This window comes from Pelodiscus sinensis, chromosome 20, assembly GCF_052426305.1.
Source record: "Pelodiscus sinensis isolate ZL-2025 chromosome 20, ASM5242630v1, whole genome shotgun sequence".
Lineage (NCBI taxonomy): Eukaryota > Metazoa > Chordata > Testudines > Trionychidae > Pelodiscus > Pelodiscus sinensis.
Window position 1 is genome coordinate 3,253,159 of NC_143071.1, and position 18,732 is coordinate 3,271,890.

Sequence of the window (18,732 nt, forward strand, 5' to 3'; positions counted from 1 at the left end):
GACTTTTCCTGCTGGCCCGATCGCTCCCCTTTTATTCATTTAAAAAAAAACCTCATCTGCATCCGAAATGAATCCGAGAGGGGGAATCTTTCTGCAAAACCGCCTTCCCCCTCCGCATGGCTCTGAAACCAGTCACCCCGGGCTGCTGCGGCGGCCGGCGGAGCCTTTTGTCTGACAGCCTGCATCCCCCCCTGTGAATTTCATATCTAGTGCGTCGCTTTCACGGGGTGTTTTCCTCGATGCTCACCCAGACCCGTTTCCGCGGCTTTTTAGGTGATTTCGGCTGCTGACCGCTGAAGGAAACAAACCAAAACAACAACAACAACCGCCCTTCCGCACGGCTCTTGCAAAGAATTCCCTGTACTTGCAAATCGTTCGGCTCTCAGAGATAGAGGGTGATCTCGATGGGGGGAGGAAAAAACCCACCCCCCTCTGCAGTTAGCTGCACGCCACAGAGAACGCATTGTGTTGGTTCCAATTTATTTACAATGCAAAAAACTCCCCCATCTAAATATATAAATATATCTAACTCTATAATCCATTATCAGCTGTGCAAATATGTATTCACTTAATACATTGTGTTTTCGGTCGTAGATTACATCAAACACAAAATAGCCTGCAAATAAGACACTGCAGGGCTTGGAAGCATTCAATCTAGCAATTGAAAATGGTATTCGCTAAATGAAAACCATCTTAATTGCTTTGTTGGTAGGAGCCGAGCGTTAAAAAAAACCCCAGCCCGTCCCCCCTCTTGCAAGGCGAGGGAGCGATCCTGGTAGGGGCTCTTGGCTGGAGGTGAGACGAAACGTTCAGCCGCTGCCGAGGGAAGGGAGAGGAGAGATGTAAAAAATGAGCCTGGGAGCTGGGGGGGCTGGAAGGGGAGAGGAATCGCCGCTGCTTTGTTTGTGTTTATTTCCACGGGAGTCGGGCGCGAGGGGAACGGAGCCGCTACCCAGCCCTTTGCTTTTCTGCACGTTTATGAAGCATAGACCCTCCCCCCCCCACCCGAGCCTAATGTTACAGGCGCTGGGCCCGAGCCAAGGAGCCTTGTGTGCAAACGGGAAGCATCTTACATAACTGTTTGGGCTCCAAGTCACAGCCCGGGCCTTGCGCGCCGCAGGCGGGGGCTGCTTCCGAGGGGGCCGCGGGGAGAGGTTGCTGGCGGGGCTGCCCCGAAATGCGGCCCCGTCCTCCCGCTCGCCCGTGGGGGGCTGCGGCGGCCGCTGCCTTTTCGGGGTAGCCATTCGAGACAATAGTGCAACTCCCCGCCCGCGTGTGGCGGATCGGGGCGCGGGGGGAGCCAGGCCCGGCTCCCGCTGCACAGAACGGACCCCCCCGGCAAAGCGGGGCCCGGCTGCAGGCAGAGTTGGGGGCGCTCCGGAGAAAGGGGGCGAGGAAGCGCTGGGAGCCAGCCCGGGCCGCGCAGCCCCCGCGGGTGGATTTTCAGCCCCGCGGGTGGATTTCTCCCTCGCGGGGGCCATTGGCAGGCTGGAAGCGGCGGCGCCCCGGGCGCTGGGGGGGGGGGCTGGTCTCTCGGAGCGGGGAGGGGGGCCTGCGCGGGCGCTGCATTTTGAAAACGCTCCAGGGGCGCAGCGGCTCGGGGCTGCGCCGGGCGCGGATTCCTGCCGCCGGCTTCACGCTCTCTCTCCTCCCTCCCCCCGCAGAGGATGAACCGGGCCGCCAGGAGCCGGAGCGGGGCCCCCCCGCAGGACCCGAGCCCGCCGGAGCCCTGAAGGAGGCGCGCTGCCCCGCTGAGACGCCGCCGCCGCCCGCCGGGCTGCATGCAGTGCGCCCCGGCATGGACGGCCGCGAGTTCGCGCCCCCGCCGCACCTCCTCGCCGAGCGGGGCAGCGTGGGTCACGGCACCGGCGCCGGCCGCCTCGCCGCGTCCGGCCACAGCCCCGTGCAGCACCCGGGCCGCTTCCAGCCGGGCAAGTTCTTCCCCGCGCCCATCTCCATGGCGGCGCACACAGGTCAGTGGGCAGCCGGATCGGGCCCCCGGGGGGGGGGGGTTATGCTGGGCTGGGCTGGGCTGATTCCTGCCCAGAGCCGAAGGGGAACGATTCCCCCTTTGCTGCCTGAACAGCCTCTGAGAAACTGGGGGGGTTGCACATTTTTGTAGAACCCTAGGGGGGCTGCTCCCTGCAGCGTGTGACCCCGGGGTAGGGCGCACAGGGCTGGGCGATCCTGCTGGTAGCATGCCAGGGGGGTTGCGGTGCCCGTCCGCACTGTAACCAGTGCCCTTGGGATCCTGCTCGAGGCGCACAGCGTGGCCAGCAAACCGGAGACGCAGTGGGGCTAGGAGCCTCCGCAGCGCCCTTTTAATCAGCTAATGCTTTGGGAGCAGCCTGCAGCCAGAGAGGGTGGGGAGGGGAAATCTACCAGGCACCGACTCGCTGCTTGTGCAGTATTAAACCAAACACAATAAAAACGATCAACTGATCAATTATATGCATGGACGGTTTAGGATTTCTGTGGAGGTAACACCTATCTTCATGGCCTGGTGTCCAGCGCAGGAGGGAGCCATCGCTAGGACTGTAGTGTTATTCTCAGGCCTGGCTCAGCGGGGGTACCGGAAAATGCCACCGAGGCTTCAAAATCTGGCTCTGGTGTTTTTTGCCTTTGCTTGGGAGTCTTGTGGGCTCCATAGGTTTCCTCCGGGCTGATCTGCTGTGTGCCAAATGAAAGATTGGCATTCGAAATCTCTCCCCTCCCTATTTACTTTTGCAATCCTCTTTTGCAAGTGGGAATGGTGGAATTCTGACCCGCTTCCCTGGGCGGCCTCCATATTAATCCAGCAGTGAATATATTTTGGTGCTCCAAAGTTTCAGTGCACAGACTGCTCGATTTGAAACCCACTAGCGCTTTTTTGATGGGAAGTTGTGTGCGCATTGTGTGTACGGAGGGGCTGTATTTATGGACGTAATGTTAGTCTTGCACAGTGCTAGCTGGGTTTGTTTACAGTTTGCTTTCAACATCAGAGTACATTTTTTGCCTTTTTTTGAAACTCGGCAGTAAGAGTTATTATTGCTAGCTTGATGAACTGTGAATACTAATAAAATTATATCTGCTTTAATGGGATTACAATTAGTGCGTGGATTAAAAAGGACTGCATGAGATGGACTAGAATGGAGAATTGTCATCTGGGAGCGCAGTCAAAAGAAGACAGTAAATTTCCTAAAATGAAAAAAATGACACACAAAAATTGCATAATTACTAATGGGCTTTTAGCATGATGAGGTGAAAAAAAGTGCCCTTAACAAACGCAATGATCTAGACATACTTATTCTTAAACGTGGTATATTTTAAATAATTACATCATATATTTGCAGAATTTTCCCCTGGTGAAATGTGTATTTCCTCTTACTGTTTCTTCCCTTCCCTTTCCTCTTTTAAAAAATTGTAGTATGCTCATTGCAGCTCAGCCTTTTAGAAACAGTTGCTCCCAAATGACGCCAAGGTTTATTTTAAAATATAAAGCCGGACAAACAGGGCAAATAGTCAGATTTGTGTTTAAATCTTGTTTCTTCTGTACTCCTTGGTTAAAGCCCCTAGTTCAGACAGGGCCCCATCCTGCTGCAGAGAAGGTTTGATCCAAAGCCCCGTGTAGTCTTCCATGGATCAAGCACATAGTGTTTCATGTCGCTCAGAGAAACCCTCTTTCTGAAGTCCTCCGCGTTGTATTTAAGTCTCAGTGGGGAATTCAAGGGAGATGAGAAAATTTGCAGGTAAGCAAATTGGTGATTCCGGTAGAATAAATTATTGATGGTGTCTCGACATAGAGTATTTAATTATAATACAGGGAACAATCTCACAAGGACCAGAGGCCACTGAGTAGGAATAGACCAGCTAGACTGGACAGAGCGTTGCCAGTTTCTTTTAATCTGAAAAAGGTTATTAATGTCGCTTAACCCCCGGCGCTCAGCATTCCAAACATACACAAACGGGATGGCTTAAGAAAGGCACCAAGCAAAACCTGCCCTGACGGAATTGTTTTTGACGCCTTCAATTTTTAGGTTGAGATTTGGATAAAAATTGAAATGTGCAGCCGGGAAGGCCCCTGAATGAGACAGTTCCAGTGAGGAGGGAGAGGGGGGAAGAAGATATTGGTTCTAATAAGAAAAGCGCTGCTCAGAATGAGTTTTGTTTTTATGTCCAGTCATTCCTCTAGTCAGGCAAAATTCCAGAAGGCATACATAGTTGATCGAGCATTTATTATAACACTCCCGTTGCTGTGGAATTCACTCCCCATGGCAAGCTTCCCTCTCTCCCCTCTTAACTGTACTTTTTTTTTTTTTTTTTTTTAAGTCAGCTGCAAAGACCTTGATTTTGAAGTTAGCTTTTAATGTTTCACAAATTGTTTTTCTTAAAACGGAGTGCTGATAGTTTTATAATCCTGCTGTAGAAATTTTATGGTAAAGTGCTGTTGTAGTAACCTTGTCACAAAAGGTGCAATTAAAATGTTTTGTAGCGTTATTTTTAGTGCCGTGGTAAGATTTTTTTTGTCTCTAATGCAGATGGTCCAAAGTCAAAGCTGTGAAAGTTGGGGGGAGCGGGGGGAGGGGAGCAGGATTATTTAGCAGTCCTGCTGCCTCAAGCCGTTGAAATTTTCACACTGCTGTAGACTCTTATTTAGGAAGAGAGACATTTTTATCTTTTGGGGAAACCTCCAAATATAAACACTGCTGCTTTCTCCCCTGCCACCCTTCCAAGGTAGCTGCATGTTTCAAGGTTTTGGCTTGAGTGAAAATGACAATAAGAAATAATCTGCGAACTGCTGCAGCTAGAAACACAAATATAATCATCATTCTAATTAATAAAGATTAATAGTAATCAGGAATGGCAGCCGTCTCTAGCAGGGATCATAAAGGACCGCAAGCTGAGAATTTCTGGTGGAGTATTTCCAGCTTTTACCCCACCACCGTCCAAGCCCTGAAACTTGCGAGGAATAATAGATCTTCGTATCGATTTAGTTATCATTAAATCCAGTAATTTCCTGGTGAGACAAACCCTGTAAGGGGTTTTCCCCCACTGCCTTTAGTGTTCTTTTTTTTTTTTTAAAGAAAATACATTTTAGTAAATATCTCATTAACTGCATGACACCAGCCAGTGTTTTTGCAACACAGTTACCAGCATTAAATAGGTGCTAAAAGAGTTACTGTTCAAAGATGTGTTCTAAAGACTCTAACCATCTTTACTTATAAATGACAAGTAGCATGAGACATCAAAGGCAATGCACAGATAACAGCTAGGAACTGCCAGAGCTGATCTTTTGCACAAGAACCGTAAGATATACATTGTTATGCAAGGCAGCTGCGGTTAACACACACACTGGGAAATTAAAGCTCAATTTTGGAATGTGCATTTTTCCACTGGGAATTGCTACACCATCATGTCTAATTATTCCTATAAGAAGTGGAATTTTTCTATAGGACTATCCACCCTGTGTGATGCTAATTTAGCGTCAGGCAGCAGCGCCTGGGTGCAAATAGCACATCCGTAGTGAAAGAAATTGACTCCCAGTCATTCTTAGAAACCTGCCCAGCCTTGTAGGAGAGGCTGTGTGACATATGGAAGTCCAAATGCAAAGGAGTCTGTTAAAATAACATGCGTGAGTCTAAAAATACCCCTCCAGAAACTCACTTACAAAAAAAAAAAAAAAAAGCCAAACCCGACAACAGAAAGATCTAAAAATATTCCGGGCTTTGGCAAGGCCCCGAAAGTTAAATAAATTATACAAGAGCCATTCATGGGAGAGTCTCCACTTTCTCTTACGGGAACATTGTTCAAGCTAATAAAAATTATAATTTACTAGCCATCGAGCTTTTCATGAGTCTAAATTTAATTGGTGGAGTTTCTGGAGTCCATCGTTTCCTGCTGGATTAGTAGATTTGTATTGGAGTTTGTGACACGGCGGAGAAGGAAAGAAGGCCGAATCATGGAATGCCGTGGTTCTGGGCACAGGCAGGGCGAGGAGCCTTGCCCGGCAAACGGTGCCTTTTTGCCAGGAGTGGTGCTAGGAAATGAGGGTGCGTTGTGGACGGTCGTTTCCATGTGATAAATGATTGGACACCTTTAAGAGTGTGTTTGAACAATCAAGATGCACTCCAGCCGGCCAACGGGATGTAGGCTGTCAACTTACCTATGTCATTAGTGCAGGCGGTGAGCATAAATAATGGTCAGGCGCAGCTTCTCTGAATACCCCCCGCTCCTCTGCTTGATACCCACAAAAGGGCCTGTGCAAGTCCCTTGGCATTGGGAATGTCTGAGAGCAGAATCAGACCCCCCCTCCGCCCCCGCCTTCCCGCTGTAGGACTCGCTCCTGTAGCTGCTGCCAGCTGAGAGCCTTCCACACAGAAACATATTCAGGAGAATGGAGGCACCGGATGTGACCCGGGGAAAGCTGGGTGCACCCGCTCGGGCGCGTTGTGGCTGAGGCGAGCAGCCCCGTTGGTTGCAAGGAGGCGACGTTGCTGCTCTTTTGGCGTAGCCTGCGGTTACTTCTGGGGCTGCTAACCCAGCTCCAGTCTTTCCTCGCTGCCGTTCCCTGGCATGGCGCTGAGCGCTTTGGAGACGTGGCGCACGCTAACGAGTGATGATTAATAATTACTCTCGGCGATAAATAACCAAACCAAATAGGAGGCTGGCTGCAGTAAATCGAAAAGGTGGAAAGACGAGAGCGGGGCTTTAATTACAGCGTAGGGCCGGATCCCCCAGCTGGTGCAAACCAGCCTCACTCCCCTGCAGCTGCCCAGATGTGCAAGAACTGGGGTGCTGACCTCCACATCGGCCTTTCCCTTTGCTTCGGCACGGCCTGCCGCTGCCAGGGCTGTCCAAAGTGCAGCTCCCAGGCCGCAAATGGCCCTGAAATGAGGCCGGAGGGTTGTCTGTCTGTAACATGTCTCCCTCCCCCGCTGCCCCTGCAAGCATTGGGACTACATGTCCCAGAATGCCTTGCAGATGGCTCCAAGGCTGTGGGTAACCTGGCGGATGTGCCGAGTACAAGCTGAAGAGGTTTGGGTTTTATTTTGTTAAACCCATCGTTCAGAGCCGGGCGGTTACGGCAGCCGTCGCTTTGCAGCGGAGGGTGGCGCGCACATCATGCAAATGAGCATGTCAGAGAGTTGTCTCCAGCGTTGGCATAGAGGTCTGGGAATCGCGCCCCTTGCGCTCGCTCCATTTCCAACTTCTGTCACTTCCTTGCTGCCTGGGCCTTACTCTGGGCCTCCGATTCCTTTCTTCGTCTGCTCAATAAGGAGGCCGCTTGCCCAGCTCTGCAAAGGGCCGTGCGATCCTCTGATGCAAGTTACTAACAGGGGCAAAGTATAGGTTGGACCTCTCTTAACCGGGACTCTGCGGTCTGGCAACATCCACAGTTTGGCAGGACCACGGATGCTCCTGGACCACAGAGTCCAGGTGTAAGGAGGTCGGGGAGCGGGGGAGGGGAGCCGGGAGCCTTGTGTTGGGGGAGGGGTCGCCGCAGGGAGTTCTGGCCCCTGCTGCTGGGTGGTAGCGAGGGGGAGGGGGGGGCCAGCAGTGGCCACAGAGTACCAGCAGCCGCGGAGTCTGGGTCCCGGCAGGAGCCACGGCAGCCACAGAACCCTGGCAGCCACGGAGCTCTAGTCTCGGGAGCTATGGCCAGGCAGGCAGTAGTGAGGCTCAGCTGGAGTCCTAGCCGGGGGCAGCACCGGCCATACTGGGAGGGACCTCCCCTTGTTTGGGAGGTCCTGAGGGTGCCGGATGAGGGAGGTCCAACCTGTATTATTAATTTGTTCTAGGCGCAGCATCAGCTCCTGGGATGTGCCCGGTGACTTCTTGGTATGTCAGAGTTTGGCTGTTTGACGTTTCTCATTTCTGGTGCAATTGCAGAGAGAAGGAGGCAGACCAGAATTCATTTTGTCCTTTGGAACCTATAGGGGCATATTTTAATTTTCCGGCATAACTCCCATTCAGATCCTGAAAATCCCTCCTGGAACATGCCCTGTAATATAGAACAGATTTTCTATAAAAGTCACTTTGTTCCACAATTAAAATTCTAAGAAGGAACTGAAAGATTATCGCTGAATCAATATGAAAAGCCTGCCAGCTCCCCTCGTGGTCCGGGAAAGAGACAGAAACGAATCCTGCCTTTGAGCAGCAAACCGGCCTCGTCAACGTTACTCCGGTGTAAATGCGCAGGGTGACTCCAGAGTCACTCTGGTCTGGCTGCGGGTGGAGATTGGCCCTGGCCTTGAACCGCACATGCTCAGACTCCGGGGTGGAAATGCCTGTAAATGAATGAAAGACGGGCAAGAAGAAGTGGAAAACTTTGACAAAGAGGTTCAGTGAACTTGATACTTTACACCCAGCTGCATTTTTGTCCTTGTGACATTTTTATAGGCTACTATGTAGGTTCGCTCATGTAGTGTCACTGTAGCCAAGTTCTCGGTTTGTTGCAATATATAGTAATGCCGTACCCTGCAAACAGCCGCCTGGAAGGGATTTTACATGAGGCGGGGTAGCAGTTTTGCTGGGGCCAAGCCTGGCTGAGTAGCCAAGGGACGGGGAGGCCTCCCGGGAGTGCCACTGGGATCCTGGGAATTTTTGGTTTTCACGCAGGCCTCATCGTGGATCAGACGCGAGTCCTGTGCGCCCGATTTGCCCTCCTCTCCTGCTGCAGTTTGTTCTCCCGGCATCTGTCTTGGTGGATTGAATTCCCGAGACGGGGATGGCTCAGAAGCAGGTGGGGGGGCCGGGTTTTCATTTTTAAATGGACTTGCGATTGTTTCTCTCGTTTCCTAAGGCCTTGAAAGCAGCCGAATCCACGTCACTGGTGAATGGGGATACAGGAGCCCTGGTACACACACATGCACAGGCTGATGTGCAGCTGTGTGTGTCTCCAGCAGAAATCCACCACCGCGCATGAGAAAAGCAACCAAAATAATGCCGAGTGGGAGTGGGAATGAAGAATGTATCTTCAGGCAAACCACCTCCCAACTGGCTTTTAATTACCTTTAGACTCAAACTGACTGGTTGAACGTGTGTGTGCGGATGGGGGGGCGTTATATGTCCAGCCCCAGTCACTCGGGCCGGGAGCCACGGACGCCGCTAACCTCCCATCTTTTACGGGCGTAGCTTGAGCAAGTTTGAGTCTCCGGAGTTACAGGCATCTTTCAGCCATCCGTCATGCTAAAAGGAGCCCTTTCTTCCTCCCCGCCGTATGGCCTGTCTTTTACTGCGGCTCGCCAGCCCAGCCTCCCTGCAACACGCGTTGCATTTTAAAAAGTAGGTGTCAAAGTTAAAACAGATTTTGAGATTAACTTGTCTACTCCTTATTAGTGACACTCCTGCGGAAGATTACCGAGCAGGGGAGGCGGGAGGTAAAGGCACATGTGTCAGGGAGAAAAAAAGCAGAATACTGAGAAACCAAAATCTTGTGGAATTACACTTGAGTGGTTTCATCTGTTCATTAGTTATTATTTGGATCTGGGCAGAGACTCGCGTTTGTGTGTGAGAGACGGAGGGGCCGGGACTGGAGGAGCTGGATGGCCCGTTTATGATCTCACCTGAGGGCGCTAAGTGTCTCTGATAAATCTTGGCACGATTGCCCCCAAATGTGGAAACGCCTGCGTGACACGGGGGGCCAGAGCAGCCGGGCCGGTGTGGGATTGGATTCCTGCTTCAGGGATGTGAATCTCTTTGATGTACGGAGGGATTTTTTTTTTTTTTTTGGTTTGGTATAAATTTGTTATTCATCATGGTGAAAGAGACATAAATTCTCCAGCTGCTGGTGATGTCAGAGGGAGATCCTGTGAGTGACTGTGTGTGTCTGGCCAGGAGGGAGAGCGAGGTCCTGAAGGGAAGGGGGAAACTTATATTAGGGGAAGAAAAACGTACGGGGGCGTCGCTGAGCTCTGTTCCCAGGGACTCCAGAGCTGAACAAATAGCCCCTTCATTTGCCTGCATGGAGAGGCGAGGGGCAGGGCATGTGCAGCAGGAACCGAGGAGGGAGCCGGGCCGAGCCAAGAAACTCGTGTTAAATGCACTTCCTGTAACTGCTGATGGGCTGTTTCGAGAGCCCCGTGGCGTGCACAGCTCGGGCAGAAAGCGTGAGCAGGGCCAGGGCGCAGCATCCTGGACACCTCGCTCCAAACCGTAGGTTGGAAAGCGTTTTGAAAACAGGGCTCTTGCGAGGCAGGTTGGGGAGCCTGGGTCCGGCGCCCCCCTAGCACATACGGAGGGAGGCGTTTGCTCCGTCCCTGGCTGGGGAATCGCTCCAAGCTGCCTGCCGGAGCAAGGTCCCTTAGCAGGCAGGGGGCCAGAGCTGCCCAAGCGGAGCTGAGGCGTAGGACGGAAGAATTGCGGGGAGATGGTGGGGCTCAGGTGTGCGAGAGCTGATCTCCCCCATCTCCGCCGAGCAGGGGGCCTCCGGCCGGCCGCAAGGCCAGCGTGAGCAGGTTTCTGGGCGTGGGGTTCTCTGTCCCCCCAGCGCCTCTCGGGTTTTCCTTGGGGGATCCCTGCCCATAGGGATGCCGTGGGAGTCGACCGCGACGAGTCCCCAGGCTGCACCCGGAGCGCTAACCGCACAGGGAGCCTGGCGGCAAATCCGCAGGTGCGCTCCGCCCTGGCAGGCAGGCTCCGGACGCCACGTGCTGAGGGTGATGGGAAGTGGCAGCGAGTGGGGGGAATTCCAACAAACCATGGGCAGGGCAGGGCTGGGCTGTTCGGTGCCTCCGCGAAGATCCGCACGGGCTCCGAAGGGAGACCTCGCCCCCTCCCCCGTTCGGGGGGTGCGGGAACCCTCCGCGCTCCAGGCCCGGGAGCGTTGGGCCGTTTTCTTTGTCATCCGCGCTGTCAAATCAAAGAAGAGACGAGCCCAGAGGTTCTGCACCTGGCCCGTGGCCCGGCTCGCTCGGGACGTGGGGCTCTGCCGGGACTGGAGCAGACCCCGAATCCCTTCCTCCTCCTCCCCCTCCCCCGGGGCCTCAGACCGATTCTTGCCTGCACGGCCCATCAAACCAGGGGTGGGAACCTCACGTCTCCCCTCCCAGCCCACTCTCCCCTGCCTGGGGGCTTGACCTGCCTCTAGGCCTCCCAGGCCCTTCTGGTCGCTCAGGCAGGGCCGGGGGGTGGGCTGGCCCCACATACGGCCATGGGGAGACCCCAGAGCAGCCTGGCCCAGGCTTGAGGATGCAGCTGAGCTCCTGGCTGGTCTCCCCTCACGATGCTCTTCGCCTTTCGGGTTCCCGAACCCGCCTCGGCCTGGCGCGGGGGGCCGGACCGCGTGGGACCACAGCTGCTGTCGGGCTGCGACAACTTGGGGGCTGCTGGGCCTTTGGCTTTCCTGGGACCAGGTCCTCCTCCTCCTCCCCCCCAGGCCTGGGAATGTGGGGGTAGGGGGCAGAGCCCTCCCTCTCGCAGGCAGCTGAGAAACTCGGCAGTTGTAATGCGCCCTACTCCCTTCTCCGGGCAGAGCGATACGGGGCCCTTCCTGCCCACGCGCAGGTGGGTGAAATGCAGCCCTCAGGCTGGCTGTGCAGCCTGTGCCCGTGCTGGTGAGCCCCTCCGCCCCCCGGCTGAGTCTGGGCTCAGCTCTCTGGCTGAGGCAGGATGACAGAAATCTGCGGGGCAGCCGCGAGGGGAACACCCCGGGGAGTTGGCTCGATGAGCAAGGACCGGGCCAGCGCCCCTCCTGCACGGAGCTGAGGACTCTGCCGTGGTGAGCAGGCAGCCCAGTGAACGGGAGCGGCGGTGCGCCGTGGCGTTATTTCAGGCTCTGCCACTGCCCTGCCACGTGACCATGGTCACATCCCCTCTCAGAGCCATCAATTTCCCCGTGTAACGCGAGGGTGAGGAAACGCGGCTTCTGCAGAGCTGTACCGCTAGAAAGCACTACACACACCTGTTCTCGCGCCCACTCAGGCGGACAGACGGACCGTGCCCCATATCCGCTGAGCCGCACTGCTCTCGGAGCTCCCGTTCGGAAGCAACCCGCCTTAGCCGCATCCCAGCGCGTGGGCACGGCACGGCTCAAAACCCAGCTCTCTTTTATTTATTTCTAGGGAAACTCAGAAATTCAGGACTACGTCATCAAATAGCAAGCAGGGTGAAGAAACCCCCCTCTTGAAGCTGAAGTGGGATTCACCGAGTAAAACCAATATTTATCTTAGCATGGCTTAGAGCTGGCCTACCTATAAATTTTGCTTTATTGCTCACGGTCTGTTTTGGTAATTTTTTTGTTGTTGCTTTGCTCTGGGCCCCAGAGAAGGGGGCTGGTCTGCCTTCTCGCCCTTTGTGGTGGTTTTATTTATATGAAACACTTCCCAAGAATTTAATGTAGCAATTCCAGGAGCTGGTTCCCAGCCCGGCAGACAGCAGCTCGTCAGCAAAGGCCCTTTGGGTCGGCCTGGGATGGCAGCACGTGGCCTCGCTCAGAGCTGGGAGCCAGGCGGGAGGTGGACCCATTTCCCGGCACCACTGGGGGTGCGAGAGGCGGTGGGGGTGACCCTCCCTCCCCGGGCTTCCCTGGAAGATTTTCCATCCTCGAGCGGCGGGAGTTCTGTCTTGCATGCCAACAGCGAGGGCACGGGCGCTTGTGTGGAGGGGGGCCGCCGTGGCACCCACCTGTGGTGCTCCCCCGAGAGACTCTCCCAGGCAGTGCTCACCCCCCGTGGGGAGAAGGGGAGATGCGCCCCCCCCTCCCCCCCTCGGAGCGCTGCTCCAGGGGCAGCCTGTGTGCAGGGCAGTCCTGCCCCAGGACGCTGCGAGTCCCCGCCTGGGGCAGAGGGAAGCAGGTGCCAGTGCCCAGGCATTGCAGGGAGGGAGGTGCTGGGGGTGGGGAGCGGGAGGGGGCTCTGAGGGGCAAAAGAGAGCTGCCCCGGAGCAGCTAAATGACGGCTCAGCTCCAGCTTTGGGCAGTTGCCATGCGGCCTGCCCAGGGAGCAGGCAGGAGGCCACGTTGTGGCCCTGGACACAGCTCCAGGCTTGGGGAAGGGGCGAAGCAGCCCTGGTTCCCCCCACCTCATAGCCCTGGCCACTGGAGCAGCCTTGCTCCACTTCCCACCACACAGACCTGGCCCCCCCTGCCACGCAGCCCCAGCCCCCCCTGCCACGCAGCCCCAGCCCCCCCGCCATGTAGCCCTGCCACGCAGCCCCAGCCCCCCCGCCACGCAGCCCCAGCCCCCCGCCACGTAGCCCTGCCACGCAGCCCCAGCCCCCCCGCCACGCAGCCCCAGCCCCCCGCCACGTAGCCCTGCCACGCAGCCCCGGCCCCCCTGCCACGCAGCCCTGGTGCCCCCGCCACGCAGCCCCAGCCCCCCCGCCACGCAGCCCTGGTGCCCCCGCCACGCAGCCCCAGCCCCCCCCCCCTGCCACGCAGCCCCGGCCCCCCTGCCACGCAGCCCCGGCCCCCCCCCCGCCACGCAGCCCCGGTGCCCCCGCCACGCAGCCCCGGTGCCCCCGCCACGCAGCCCTGGTGCCCCCGCCACGTAGCCCTGCCACGCAGCCCCAGTCCCCCCTGCCACGCAGCCCTGGTGCCCCCGCCACGTAGCCCTGCCACGCAGCCCCAGCCCCCCCTGCCATGCAGTCTCAGCCCCTCCTGCCACGCAGCCCTGGTGCCCGCACCCACAGCCCCAGCCCCCCGCCACGCAGCCCCGGCCCCCCCGCCACGCAGCCCCAGTCCCCCCTGCCATGCAGCCCTGGTGCCCCCGCCACGTAGCCCTGCCACGCAGCCCCAGCCCCCCCTGCCATGCAGTCTCAGCCCCTCCTGCCATGCAGCCCCGGGGCCCGCACCACGCAGCCCTGGCCCCCCTGCCACGCAGCCCCAGCCACAGTAGTAGCCCTGGCCCCCTTTGCCATGGGAGGGGGCTGACGCTAGGGGCGGGGCAGCCACCCACCACGTGGCCCCGCTCCGGAGCAGCTATTGCACGGCTCTGGCAAGGAGACGGACTGGCCTGCACGCCTTAGAGGGGACATTGCTCCCCTCGCAGTCCCTCCGTGCTGGCTCTTCCGTGCCCCGGGGCAAAGTGGCCGAGCAGTCGCTCGGCTCAGAATGCCAGAGGGTGGCACGAGGGAGAAGCGGGGGCAGGAGCCAAAGCAGCAAGGGAAGGCGCCTGTCCGGGGTAAGGATGCTAAGTGTTGGGTAATTGACTAATCAATGCATTTTGCATTGGCTATAATAATAAATGGAGCTAGACCTGTCTCCTAGAGCCGGAAGGGACCTTGCGAGGTCGTCGACTCCAGTCCCCGGCCCTCCAGCAGGCCCGAGTACCATCCCTGGCAGATTTGCCCCAGAACCCTAAACGGCCTCAAAGACTGAGCTCCCAACACTGGGTTTAGCCGGCCAATGCTCCAACCACTGAGCTAGCCCTGCCCTCACTCTGTTAGTCTGTGGGGCTCTCCGCCTTTGAAGTGCCCTGGGGCTGTTACGCTTCCAAGGTGAAAGCGCCGCCCCAGGGTCGGGGGGGAGACTCCCCCGCTGATCCCAGGCTCTGTGCGGTGCTGCCTCTTTGAAACGCGGCGAGGAGCCGGGGGACACCCCAGCTGCATGCGGCGTTTCAAAGCGGCAGCGCTGTGTGGAGCCCAGGGTCTGGCCCCCAGCTTCAAGCTGTGGTGCTGCTCTGAAGTACCCCACTTCTCCTCCCCCCCTTGCTGCCTCTATCTGATAACTAATCCTTGTTGACTAATCTTCACATCCCTCGTCTGGGGCCAGGAAGCTCAAAGTGGGCTGGGATCAGATTCCAGTTCCAGAGTTTATTGGCTGCCAGGACCAATGTACCCTCTCATTTTTTCCCGCTCATGTGTGGAATGCATTTTGTTCTGTGCGCCGAGGCATGTGCAAATGTGCACCACCAGTAGAAACACGCTGCCGGCTGTGGGCGTTCTGCCAATCAGCTGGGCGGCACTTGAATCTCTCCTGGGTGGCCGCCCAAGCACTCCACTTACGGGGAATGCTGGCCGGGACCGCATTCAGGTAGCACTTTGCGTGAGTTGCCACGGGGCCAGTGGAGAAGGCATTCCAGCCGTCCTTCACTGCCCTGGCTCACCAAGCTCTCCTGATTCCAGCTGGCCGGGGTGCCATCTGTCCCTGCAGGGAGTAGGTGCCCCGTCACCCTGTGCTCGGTGCACATCTGACTGCCTTGCAAGCAGGGAAGCGCTGTTCCCCTCCCCCCTCCCGGGGTGCACCTGCCCCCCGTGGAGCCGCCACCGCGCATGCACAAGACTCAGACTGTCTGGATGGAGTCCTCCTCCCCTCTTGCCCTGCAGCCAGGCCGGGCTGTCGTCCGAGGAGCCAGAGAACTTCGGCCCAGAAAGATGCAGCTTCCAGTGGTGCTCTGGCAGAGCAGGGATTTGAACCGGAGTCTGCCAAGTGCCAGATTGAGGCCATGGAGAGAGGAGGGGGCGTGATCAGTGGGTTCCATACCTTGAGAAATGGTCCAAGGTAAATAGGCTGAAGGTCAGTTTGGACTAATGCAAAGTGCTCCACTTAGGCAGGAACAATCCGTTCACACACACGGAATGGGAAGCGACTGTCTAGGAAGGAGCCCTGCAGAAAGGGATCCAGGGGTCAGAGTGGACCACAAGCTAACATGAGTCAACAGTGTGACACTTGCAAAAAAAGCCAACACGCTTCTGGGAGGCATTCACAGGCGTGTTGTGAGCAAGACACGGGCAGCCATTCTTCCGCTCTGCTCTGCGCCGATTAGGCCTCGGTTGGAGGGTTGTGTCCAGGCCTGGGCACCTCATTTCAGGAAAGATATGAAGAAAGAGTCCAGAGAAGAGCAACAGAAATGATTCAAGGTCTAGAAAACACGAGCTGTGAGGGGAGGCTGAAAGAACTGGGCTTGTTTAGTTTGGAAAGGAGAAGACCGAGAGGGGACATGATGGTGGGTTTTAAGTACCTAAAAGAGTGTAACAAGGAGGAGGGAGAAAAATTGTTCCCCTTGGCCTCTGAGGACAGGACAAGAAGCAGTGGGCTTAAACGGCAGCAAGGGAGGTTTAGGTTGGACGTTAGGAAAAACTTCTTACGTGTCGGGGGGTTAAACGCTGAAATAAGTTGCCGAGGGAGGTTGTGGAATCTCCATCTCTGGGGATATTTCGAAGCAGGTTGGACAGACACCTGCCAGGGATGGTCTAGATGGGGCTTGATCCTGCCATGAGGCCAGGGGACAGGACTCGATGCCCTCGCGAGGTCCCTTCCAGTGCTAGAATCTATGTGTTCCGTTGCTTCCCAGCACCGGCGCTGGAGCCTCTCGAGAGCGGTACCCGTGCCAGGGCGGGAGCTGAGCGTGGCAGGGGCGTTCTGGAGGTGCTTGCTCCGGTGGCTCTTCCAGCACGGGCCGTGAAGTGGCGCTGCTCAGAACCACTCCGGCTTTCCCTCTCTGCCTCGAAAGGCAACAGATTGCAAGTGGCACTTAGAACGTGGAAACTAGCTTGTGATTACCCGTTGGATAACATTTTAATTGTGCTCCTGGCACTCTGTCAAGCTAATTTGAGCTGCATTTCAATATTACTGCATTTATTTAGTGCCATAACAATATGGATTAATCTTAAATTATAACGCGGAGGAAATTGTATTACGCTTATTTCCTATTTGCCAAACAGTTAAAGGGGCAGCGGCAGGTTAAAAAATCTCATTATTCGGAGGGAAAAGCAAAGCAAAGTCACGGGCCTGGGTCTGGGATAAGGCTTTAGATAACTGCAAGAGAAGGACTTGAAAAGATTATTTACGCTGCTTGTTGGTTCTCCTTGCCTTTGCGGCCTGCAGGGCGGAGTTCTCCAGCCCTTCCGTCCTAGTGGGGCTCAGTTTTAGGCGCTGTGCCCAGGCGCTGCTGAAAGGGTGGGTGACAGTCGCTGAAAACGGGGGGCAGGCGGGGGAACTTGAGACACAACATTTGGTTTCATTGTTACTAAAAAAAATCCAACAGCCAGCCCCCCCCCCAAAGTTCGGTTCTAAGAGCAGACAGGGGATGGGAGCAGTCTCCCCCCCCCCTTGGATCACATTTCACATCAGTGTGCAAAGGGTTACACCTAGGGGCAGGTGCCCAACTAGAGATAAACCCTCGGGGCCACGAACAGCCTCTTTCCTGTGTCTCACGTAGCAATGGACACATGAACAGCAGGGAGGGGAGAAAAAGGTGTGCACACACACGTGTGGGGGCGTGCACATATGCACGCACATGCGTGTGCATTCCCATGTGCGTGTGCCCAGCCGCATGCCTTATCTTCCTCTCTGTGTGTGATTCCGTTCCTGCCGTTTCTTTCAGGATGCCAGGTTTAGCCTTCGCACGCACTCCCTGTCCCGTGCAGACAAACCTCCCAGGAGCCGAGGGAGCAGAACTGAACATGGGTCCAGTCCTTAGCGGGAGAGACGGGCACCCACGCGGCAGCCTGCACAGCGGGGAGAGGGCTGCGTTGCCGGGAGCTGGGATGGGAGGCTCGGAGGGACGCAGGGCGGTGTCCACGCTCCATGTTTCGTGTGGAAGGCGCCACGGGGCCGGGGGGAGCCAGCTCGGTGCATGTGTTCTCAGCTTGTCCCCACCCCGGTGGGTTCATGTGCAAAGAGCCGCTGCCTTCAGCCTTTTCCCCGGGAGGCAGCACAAGTGCCCGGCTCCGCGCAGCCCCAGCAGTGGCGGTGCTAAATGCCCCCTGAGCTGTGGCCAGGCCAGAGGCTGCAGGGGAGGAGGGCTCCCAGCGGGTGGGGATGGTGCGCGCAGGGGTGGCTTGCTGTGCCTGCGGGGAAATGAGCCCCAGGGCTGCCCCCGGGAATCTCGCGGGTGTGGAAGGGGCCTGGAGGTTCTGCCAGCCGGGGCTGTGGCTGAGCCGGGAGGGGGGCCCTGAGGAGCAGCACCTAACAGCCCAACAAACTTTCGCCGCTCTTGCTTCCCGCCGTGCTCTGTGTCCCTAGGGCTTTCAGCAGTGACGCTCGCACACTTCACCGGGCGGGGGGAGTTGGCACCATTAGCCACCTCTTTAGGGGGGAAACTGAGGCACAGAGCTGGGACCGCCTGAGAGCCAGGAGCTGGACCCACATATGCTGACTCTACACTTGCTCTGTGGTAGGCCGGAGGCTCAGCGAGGTCTAGGATCTGCCCGGCAGCTCCCTCTCCAAGCTCACAGCGAGACCAAGGCCTCGGCGTTTGCTAGTGCAGGTCGTCCCGGTCACCGGGGCCCCAGCGAAAATAGCGGGGAGCAGCTAACCAGCATTGTCCGCGAGTTTCTCTCTGCCGCGCCCCTCCCACCCCCCATCCCATGTGAGCTGCAATTTATTTTCCGGTCACAAACAGCTCCCTCCCCCCCAGCACCGCACCCAACTTTTCATTTTATTATCATGATTATTTTGCTATAAATTAAGAAGCATAATCAATATTTAGAGAAGCCGGGATGGATTTATTCTATTTGCATAAACTGATGGAGTGGATGTTTAGCCGATATTTCAGCATGTCAGGGAGCTTTATGGGACAAATTGATGGATGAGGAAGATGGGGGAAGATGAGATTGGAGGGGGCAGGCTGTTGATACTGGTGAGGACCAGCCAGGAGGTAGGGGCGGCGATGCTACTCGGGTGCTAATTTGCATCCCTCGGCTTTCCGTGCGGGTTCTGGAACCTGCTAAACGGCGTGCAAATGAGCAGCCAGATTGTTGGGGGAGCCGGAGCAATTTCACACGTTTTCAGGGCCAACGCTTGGAGAGGGTTGGTCCCAATGAAACGGAACGGAACGCCAGCTTGTGCCTCGGGTGACATGCCTGCCTCCC

General features: G+C 56.6%; 1 protein-coding gene across 6 annotated transcripts in view; it reads left to right on the plus strand.

The window, feature by feature from the left end:
- BAHCC1 (BAH domain and coiled-coil containing 1) overlaps positions 1–18,732 on the plus strand; it is an 89,305-nt gene that overhangs the window by 13,630 nt on the left and 56,943 nt on the right. For 5 of the 6 annotated variants that reach the window (XM_089771862.1, XM_089771858.1, XM_075904061.2 and 2 more), the window contains exon 2: positions 1,665–1,973. In XM_089771862.1, the coding sequence (XP_089627988.1) occupies positions 1,799–1,973 (175 nt within the window). In that variant the 5' untranslated portion in view covers positions 1,665–1,798. Of the gene's footprint in view, positions 1–1,075; positions 1,237–1,664; positions 1,974–18,732 lie in introns of those variants that run through there. The other variant, XM_089771863.1, reaches the window with a different exon arrangement.